The sequence below is a fragment of the Nicotiana tomentosiformis genome, chromosome 12 (assembly GCF_000390325.3).
Source record: "Nicotiana tomentosiformis chromosome 12, ASM39032v3, whole genome shotgun sequence".
Lineage (NCBI taxonomy): Eukaryota > Viridiplantae > Streptophyta > Magnoliopsida > Solanales > Solanaceae > Nicotiana > Nicotiana tomentosiformis.
Window position 1 is genome coordinate 70,974,425 of NC_090823.1, and position 9,737 is coordinate 70,984,161.

Consider the following 9,737-nt stretch of genomic DNA (forward strand, 5'->3'; position numbering starts at 1 on the left):
TAGGTTCAAATCGGTGAAACAAAAGAGAAGACCCTAGTCCGAGGTAAAGCACACCTTCATAAAGGACGAGGTAACTAAACTTCTCAAAATAGGGTCCATTCGGAAGGTGAAATATCTCGAATGGTTAGCCAATGTAGTTGTAGTCCCTAAAAAGGGAACAAACTTAGAATGTGTGTAGATTATAAGTATTTAAACAAGGCATTCCCCAAAGATTCGTTTCCACTACCTAACATCGATCAGATGATCGATGCCACGACCGGCCACGAGATCCTTACTTTTCTCGATGCCTATTCCGGGTACAATCAAATCCAAATGAACCTGGAGGACCGAGAAAAGACTTCAATTATCACCAAGTATGGAACATATTGTTTTAATGTAATGCCCTTCAGGCTAAAAAATACAGGAGCTACTTACCAACGCCTAGTAAATAAAATGTTTGAAGAACAAATAGGTAAATCAATGGAAGTTTATATCGATGACATGTTAGTTAAGTCCCTGCGCGTAGAGGACCATTTGGCTCATTTGCAGGAAACGTTCGAGATTTTAAGAAAATACAACATGAAGCTTAACCTCGAGAAATGTGCTTTCGAGGTGGGTTCGGGCAAGTTCCTTGGCTTCATGGTATCGAATCGGGGAATCGAGATCAACCCCAAAAAAATCAAGGCCATCGAAGACATCACCGCCGTGGACAGTGTAAAAGTCGTGTAGAGGCTGACTTGACGGATAACTGCCTTAGGCCGATTCATTTTGAGGTCATCGGATCGAAGCCTCAAATTTTTCTCTCTGCTAAAAAAGAAGAAAGATTTCTCCTGGACCCCAGAATGACAACAGACATTAGAGGAATTGAAGCGATACCTATCGATCCCACCACTGCTTCACACTCCAAAGGCATATGAAAAACTTTACTTGTACTTGGCAGTATCGAAAATCGCGGTAAGTGGAGTCCTAGTTCGGGAAGAGCAAGGTACGCAATTTCTCATTTATTATGTAAGTCAAACCTTAGGAGAAGCAGAAACTAGATATCTACATTTGGAGAAATTGGCACTTGCACTGATAAGCGCCTCTAGAAAGTTAAGACCATACTTTCAATGTCACCCCATATGCATATTAACCACTTACCCACTTCATAATATTTTGCACAAACTCGAACTATCGGGCCGATTGGCCAAATGGGCCGTCAAACGCAGTGGGTACGATATCGAATATCAACCCCGGACGGCCATCAAGTCTCAAATTTTAGCGGACTTCATGGTTGATTTCACGTCAACCCTCGTACCTGAAGTCGGAAAGGAACTCTTGTTAAAATCGGGTACATCATTGGGGGTATGGACCCTTTTCACAGACGGTGCTTCGAATGTGAAGGGGTCCAGGCTAGGCATCGTTTTGAAGCCGCCCATGGGTAGCACTATTAGGCAATCTATCAAAACTTCTAGGTTGACTAACAATGAGGCCGAGTATGAGGCCATGATTATAGGTTTCGAGCTAGCTAAAAGCTTAGGAGCGGAAGTTATTGAAGCCAAGTGTGACTCTTTACTGGTAGTGAACCAAGTAAACAAAACTTTCGAATTTCGAGAGGATAGAATGCAAAGGTATTTGGACAAGCTGCAGGTAACCTTGCACCATTTCAAGGAATGGACTTTACAGCATGTACCTCAAGAATAAAACAGTGAGGCCGATGCACTTGCAAGTTTAGGGTCATCGGTCGAGGAAGATAAGATCAGCTCGGGGACTATCGTTCAACTCTCGAGATCCATGATCGGGGAAGGTCACGCCGAGATAAACTCTACAAGCTTAACCTGGGATTGGAGGAATAAATATATTGAATACTTGAAGAACGAAAAGCTCCCATTGGACCCTAAAGAGTCGAGGGCCCTACGAACCAGAGCTGCTCGATTTATTTGGCTGAAGATGGAACATTATACAGAAGGACATTTGATGGACCATTCGAGACTGGCGCCTAGCATTCTCGGCAACACAGGACAATCTAACCTCAGCAGCGTCAGAAATTTTCTTTGCCCGAGTGTTAGCGGCTTCAGTGTCAGCTCGGTAGGAGGCCACGAGTGCCTCTGCCACGGATGTGGCCCTTGCAAGCTCAGCGACCAATCGAGTCTCGAGCTCTTCAACCTTCTGGGCTCGGGCCAAGTTCTCCTCCTTCACACATTAGAGTTGACGCTCAACCGAAGACATTTGGGTCCGAACCGCTTCTTTCTCCGAGGCGAGACGGTCCATGTTCTACTTTCACCCCTGGGTCCCCATGGACCGGGCATCCCGAAACTGTCCCTCGATGAGTGTGGGGCAGGGCGGCGAATCGTCAATATTAATTGCCCCGAGCGAGTCACTTGGGACATTCTCTTCTCTTTGAAGGACCTCAGAACTTGACCCTTTGGGCACACCCGCTGGTTGCTCATCACGGCAGGAGGCATCATCAACACTCGATGATTCTGGGACTCTGCTCGGACCTTCCCTCGAGATCACCTCGGTTTGCGGCCGAACCCCCTCGACTGTCATTGGCTTAGCAGCTTTTGAAGCTTCGATTCTTTCCCTCTTCCGAGCCACCAACAGGCAGTCGGTATCTTCTCTTTCCTCGTCTTCATCTCATAGCGTTTGGACTACATCGACAGGCAGAACGACGAGATCAGTCTTCGATTTTCGAGCCCTGCTTTTCTTGGGCCTTGGGGTATCTGGTGGCGAGGCCGTTCTCATTCTTTAATCTTCAGTCGGCTTCGGGTCCTCCTCTTCCCCGAGGGGAGGCGGCCTCATAATGACATTATCTCCAAGACCTATATGAGAAGAAATCAAGTTAAAAGGAAGTATTTCACAGGAAAGCATCAAATACGGATAGGGGAACTTACCATGATTTTTGGCCTCCCATCGACCCTTGGCCAAATCACGCCATGAGCGCTCAACATACAAAGAGGTTAAAACCAGTTATCGAACCCAACCTGCATGGTCCGGGACTTCACTAGGAAACCAAGGGGAAGCTGCACCATAAAGAAGAGTACAAATGAGAAGAGGTAAAGGAAACATAACAAGTAATCAAACGTTATCAGTGAAGTTCTACTTACGCTCCATGTTCCATTCTTCGGGGAATGACATCTTCTCGGCGGGGATTAAATCAGAGGTCCTGACTCAGAAAAACCGGCACATCCATCCTCGGTCCTTGTCCTTGTCTATGCTCGAGAATAGCACCTTCGTGGCCCGGTGCTGAAGCCTTATCAGTCCGCCCCGATAAAGACGGGGGCTGTATAGCCTAATGAGATGATCAAGGGTGAAAGACATCCCCTCGATCTTGCTCAAGAAGAATCTGAGCAAAATGACAATACGCCAAAAAGAGGGGTAGATCTGGCCTAGGGTTACCCAGTATTGGCGGCAGAAGTCGATTATGACGGGATCGATGGAACCCAGTGTGAAAGGGTAAGTATACACACTTAAGAACCCTTTCACATGAGTGGTGATGTCCTCTTTGGGGGTAGGAATCACCACCTCTTTGTTCTCCCAGTGGCAGTCCTTTTTCACCTGTTCGAGATCGCCTTCGGATATCGAACAGATGTATCTAGACATGGGCTCGCATCGTCCAGGAACCGAAGAGGGGTTTTCGACTTTAAAGTCGGAAGTAAGTTCACATGGCCCGGGAATGCACTCTTCGATACGTGGCTCCACTTGTGTTTTGCCACCGGCCGGCCGCGATGAGTAGGCCTTTTCTTCTTGAGGAACGGTCTTTGATGTTTTTGCCATTGCTATATGAGGTTTAAGGAAGGAAAAGGTGGAATTTGTATTTTAATAAGAGATTGGTAAATGAAAACCGACAAAGTTGATGGATTTGAAGAGAATAGAAGAGCTTTTGAAGATTAGAAGAAGTTTGAAAGTAAGGTTTGAAAAGATTATGAAGGTGGTCTATTTATAATAGCCACTTTGGCGGTTTAAAAGCACTGGTGGCCGACCAACAACTGCGTTAATTAATGACCTTGGGAACTGTGCAGATGCGACGCTTCAATCGCTTTTGTCGCTTACGTCATGATGTTGACGTCATAATTGATTGAGGTACTAAATCAAAGGCTTAGTTCGTTTCTTCTCGTTACACTCCAAGAAACGAGGGGACCATCTGTATACAGTCAAAATCGGGCCTACCCGATTTTGCTGTTTGATCGAGACAAGGGAGTTGAATCAGAGGTAGTCTCGTAATAAATCAGACCCGAGCTCGAAGATGAGACACCAAGCCTAGAGATCGAAGTGTACATTGAGACCAAGGCTAACAACAATCGAGATCAAGTATGACCGACTTCGAGGGGAGCATAATAACGGAATGACGAGATATCAGTAACCGGTCGAAGATCACGACGTGAATCTTGGGACGGATATCCGTGATTGGTCGAGAATCATGGCGTAAATCTCGGAACGGACCAAATCAGAAGTGGTTAACTAGCTGTTTATACGATTTTCTTCTGTAATTAGAGACAACCATAATTAGGTTTCTTCTACTATATAAAAAGGAGTTCCAATCATTTGTAGGGCATCATGATTCACTGATAAGAATATACATATACGCTGCTTTCTTTGTCTTACTTACTGTTCATCCTCTGCTGTTCTTATTAACTAACCTCGAGACTATATCGAATCGAGGTTGAGGCATTGTTTGCAGATCAGTTTGATTTATTTTATTGTTCAATTTATCTATTTAATTCGTTGTTTATCAATTGGTGCTCGTTTAAATCACATATCCTTAAAACCACAATTGTTACTCAATTTTTAGGGTAAACAATTCTAACTATTATTATTGAAGAGTAAATTTTACAGTATTTCTTTAATAATACTTCCAAGTTCCAAGTAATGGTCTTCATATTTTATTCCTTTTATTTTTTCTTTCCTTGGAGTTAAAACAAATCTGCCTATTTTAACATTAATTAAGATAAGAAACTGTAGGTGCTTAAAGTATTAAGGAAAACAATTACACTAGCGTGATAATTTATTTTCGAGTTTAAGTTGTATGACTGATAATATAATAATTTTTACACATTCAGTTAAGTTAAACCACATATACAAATTATATTTATAATAAATATTAATTGATAATTCAACAAAAAATATAAAGTAGTCCATATAACATATTAAATTATGCTAATAACATAAAAAATAAGCATCTTAAGTCTTGACATGCAAAGTTATTAAATATGCACAGATAGAAAGTAGTAGAATAATAAATGTGCATATAAGTTGGGTGGACACTATCATTATAAGAAAGATAACATAAACTTTTTTTTTGGAAAGTATGTAAAATTTATATTCTAGTATTAAAAGTAGCAATCAAGATAATTTTCGTAAAATTTTTATTATATAAAATTGAGTTTTATCTTAAGCAGCAAATGGAGTAACATTTCCCGTTGATTTATTCGGACACTTGACCTATTCTCTTTCCGAATTATCCACGGTACACTATTTTCAAGGATGAGCAAAATAAAGAGTTCCTTCCATTATTTTACGCCAATTCTACTACACTAATTAAGCAAGTGGAGTATATAGAATATGCCTCTAATGACCCATTAGCGGGAAATGGCCGCACGCCTCGAAAATCACCCATAACGTTACATTATCTGTTAACTAATCATACGATGCCACGTAGGCCACGATATAGCTTTTACCCAGCTTCATAAAACCCGTATTTGTTCCCCCACCGCACAATATCACCGGTCACAACTTGAAAACAGTAAATGAAGACATTGATTGGTCCACGTGTCCAGACCTTTCAACTTCTGTAAAATCTAGCCGTTTGCCCTATCTAGCACTCTCTCTCCTTTTCCCCTACTTTCTCTTTCCGCCATTGCTTGAAAACAAGAAAAAGAAAAAAAGAAATTCTCTGCAGAACTTTCTAGAAATGGGGAAACTCATCTGCGACTCAACAACGTCGTCGCCGGTTATTCCATGGCGGGATCCTACCTCAACTCCGTCATCCCTCGATCTCGTTGACCAGTCATCTCCGGCGACAACCACCGCCTCCGCCGTCGCAGTCGCCATAGCTGACTCCTCCTCGTGGGAAAATGTTTCAGCTTTAGAGGAGCAGCAGAGGAAGCATTTGATGAAGATTCAAGCCAAGGGAGTGCTGTGGAAGCATCCTAAAGATCAGAACGCTTCGGTGGTTTTCCGGCTGAGCCACGGCGGAGAAGTCGAGGCAGACGGGAACTGTCTTTTTACGGCTTGTGGTAAATCTATGGGGATGACGACGGTGTCGTACGCCAGAGATCTGAGACGGCGGACGGTGCGGAGGTTCTTGGAAGATCTTGGATCGGTTAGCGAGGAGGAGAAAGAAGTGATTGAATCGGCGATTAAGCACATGTATTCTCCCGATCTGAAATCTGGGTGGGGTATTCATGTAGTTCAAGAGTTGAAGCTGTTAGCTAAGAAGGAAGATCGAGAGGCTCTCGACTCGGCCATATCTGAGCTTGTTCAGCTCGGCATGCAGCGGTAATTTCCTTTCTTTTTTCTTTTTCTTTTCCGGCGGCAATTTCCGTTCCCTTTTTTTGGGGGGGGGGGGGGGTGGTAATCTTTATGACCCGAGTATTAAAAGGAAAGAGGCCCAACTGGAGTGAAATGTATCTGGGGTTGATGCCTAATTGTTGTTATTGTTAAGATCTGGATGACAAAGTTTAGATCTGATTGCTTATGCCCCCTGTTCTTAGTTTGACATGCAAGAAACATTTCATTTGATTTCATTAAGTATCTTTCAATACTGACGATCCGTTTAGGTAATAATGGTAAAGATTTTCGGAAAATGTTTATTAATGAAATGACTGAATATATGTCCTTACTTTAACTAATTTTCATTTGAGATAAGAAAACGCCTATATGCGTACAACACTACAGATAGGTGCAATTTTTTTTTCTATCTTGTTTTTCTTTTAAACTTTAATGAATCAACCATCTATGTCTCACTCTCCATATCTGTTTGGGTTATTCGAATCCTCTATTTTCATTCCCAATCTATTCAGACTTATTTTCTGTTTTTATTTTCCAGAAAAATATGCCATTATATCTGTCCTTAAGTTCAAGTGAGATTTTTATCATGCATTTCGCCACAGAGAATGTTTTTCTTTCTTTTTCTTGTTCTTTGAAGTGAGAATTGCTTTCGTCTGTAATTTATTTGATAACAAGGAAACAAATAAAAAATCAAAATTTTGAGCATTCTCTTTATCTGGCCGAGAAAGTATTTTCGAAACTTCTTTTTCTTTTCCTTGTATAGGTCAAGATGGAGATGCTAAGCAAATTTTGTAAATTGATTTTAGTTTGACCTGGTTGCTTTTATTATTTTATTGGATGTGGTTTTGTTTTCTGATTTTATATTTGTTATTGACATTGAAGAGAATTGGCTGCTGAGTCTATATACAATGAGAGGTGCATAGCTGTGGATGATGGCCCAAGTTGGGCCAAGTACATGTCGGTCTGTGGTTCCCCTGATGATGAATATGATATCATCACTTTGCAGTATACTGAGGAGGGCTTACTAACTGTAGATGAGAACAGGGATGGTCGTGCAGCTGCTTTTGGAGATGACATAGCAATTGAATGCCTTGCAACCGAGTTTAAAAGAGAGATCTTTGTGGTAAGAAAATGATCTGCCTATATGTTCTTCACCATTGATCTCCTTTAGCATGACAATTGCTGTCATTTGAATAATTTGCACTATGTTATTTGTGAGTGAGCTGCAATGCCCTTGTTCTTTTCATAGGTTCTTTACTTGTTTGATAAATTATTAACTTTGGTTGGTACCCCCCCCCCCCCCCCCCCCGGAAGGTTTATCCTCCTAAAATCTTCTGTCGGCCTTTAATAAATCAATTGATTGCACAAGGTCATTTCTCAACTGCTATGTTCCTTATTTTTGCTTTGGTTCATCTCCTGGTCATGATTCTCTTTGTTGCTCACATTTCTCAAGTTGTGGTGTTAAATTTTAATGATTTTCGCGACTCTCCCGAATCAAACAATTCTTTTGCTAAGCTTTTCAATTGGTATATAACTTTCAGGTGCAAGCTCATGGATCTGATGCAATGGTTGATGATGAAAATTGTGTCTTCTTCCTCCCACATCGTCCAAGATCTGAAATATGTGAACCTCCTTTCTTCCTTTTCATGAAAGGAACAGGTAAAGAAAATTTCACACTGCTTAGATTTTATGTTCATTTCTTACTTCCGTGCTGAAAAAGTGAACGAGAATACATTGGCAATTGCAGGTTGGTGTGGTGCTGGGGCCGATCATTATGAGCCTCTTATTGCTTCTCCTTCACCTTATGTTTTGCAGGAGAAGGTAGCGTTGGTACTGTAGGTCATTAGTTGGGGTATTCTTGTGGGTTAGAGGTAGTAGTAGTTGGTATTCGAAGATAATTCTTTCTCCCCATGTTTCTTTTGTTTTTAGCATTGGAAAGATGTTTCTAATTCTTTTCTAGGGTAAAGGAGGAAGATGTCCAATTGGGACATCAAATTTTTGTTGAAGGTATGTAGGAGTTACCACATTTGGGTCTATTTGAAGTCCATCAGGCAGCTGCCTGCATTTCAGCTGCTTTTAGTTTGGTTTACCTATAGTTGTGTTGCCGGCTGTTTTTTGTTGAGCATTTTTTTGAGGCTATTTGAAGTCCATCAGGCAGCTGCCTGCATTTCAGCTGCTTTTAGTTTGGTTTACCTATAGTTGTGTTGCCGGCTGTTTTTTGTTGTGCATTTTTTTGAGGCTAGTAGTAGTTTGCTGCTGGGTACTATTCTTTTGAGAGCTGGAATAGTACTTATTTTGTTGCAACTCATGCTGAATTCCAATCTTAACAAGGAAATTTCTCTACCAGTCCATGTTTCTTTTATTCTGTTTTTTTTTTAAAATCTCTATTGATACCGCTGTATTGGAAGTGAAAAAACAATGTGATCCGTTATGAGCTGTGAGACATGCATCAAACTCCTTTCTTTCCACTGAAGATAACTTGCCTTGATTTTCATCGAAGAAAAGTAAGAAGTTTTTTGGCATATAATAATACTAGTAGAAACTTGCTGAAGTGCCTAATGATCATTGTTCAAAATATGCTTGTCCAAAAGCACCACAAAGAAGCATTTTACCGCACTTGCCAACTTTTCCCTCCATTATTAGGGGGACAAGGCAGACCTAGCAAAACCAACAAACATCCCACTTTTAAAATCTTAGGTAGTCTTATAATTGAACATTAAAGCAAAATCCACCAATCAAAGAAGAAGACGACGATGATAAGCTAATGAGCTAGAGCCACCTTTCCGGAAATCCACCAATCAAAGAAGAAGACGACGATGATAAGCTAATGAGCTAGAGCCACCTTTCCGGAAAAAAAAAACTGAAAATTAGAAATTGAGCGAGACCATTTACAATTTTTATCCCTGTTAAAATGAAAGTACGCATCTGAGGGATTGAATTTCAGATGAAAAACTTTTCAACCAAGAGGTGATTTCTTGAGAGCTTTTTTCCAAATTCATTGGTAAGCATCTTTAACTAATTTCAATCAATTTCAACTACTTTTTATGAATTTTTAATATCAAATCTATGAATTTCAAGGTATAAATTAGGGATTTTGGGTAGAATTTAGGGATTTGGTAAAATTGAGATTTAGACCTCAAATTGAGGTCAGATATCGAAATAAATTACATTACCGGGCTCGGAAGTGATTGTGTAATCGGGATTTGATCCGAATCTCAGATTTCGACCAAGCGGGCCCGGGGTTGACTTTGTTTAATTTAGCTTATTTT

The 9,737-nt window shown here is 40.9% G+C and overlaps 1 protein-coding gene across 1 annotated transcript; it reads left to right on the forward strand.

Annotated features, from left to right (window-relative positions):
- The first annotated feature begins 5,679 nt into the window (after positions 1 to 5,679).
- On the forward strand, positions 5,680 to 8,814 carry LOC104110958 (uncharacterized). The gene is made up of 4 exons (XM_009620531.4): positions 5,680 to 6,456; positions 7,351 to 7,591; positions 8,010 to 8,127; positions 8,216 to 8,814. Exons 1-4 carry the CDS (start codon positions 5,870 to 5,872, stop codon positions 8,305 to 8,307), a joined length of 1,038 nt encoding a protein of 345 aa, XP_009618826.1. The 5' UTR covers positions 5,680 to 5,869; the 3' UTR covers positions 8,308 to 8,814.
- The last annotated feature ends 923 nt before the right edge of the window (positions 8,815 to 9,737 follow it).

Excerpts from the sequence above, each read along its gene's own strand:
- LOC104110958 (XM_009620531.4), top strand. The coding sequence starts at position 5,870 with ATGGGGAAACTCATCTGCGACTCAACAACGTCGTCGCCGGTTATTCCA. Across the intron at positions 6,457-7,350 it reads GTTCAGCTCGGCATGCAGCG|AGAATTGGCTGCTGAGTCTA; the intron begins GTAATTTCCTTT and ends TTGACATTGAAG. Across the intron at positions 7,592-8,009 it reads TTAAAAGAGAGATCTTTGTG|GTGCAAGCTCATGGATCTGA; the intron begins GTAAGAAAATGA and ends TATAACTTTCAG.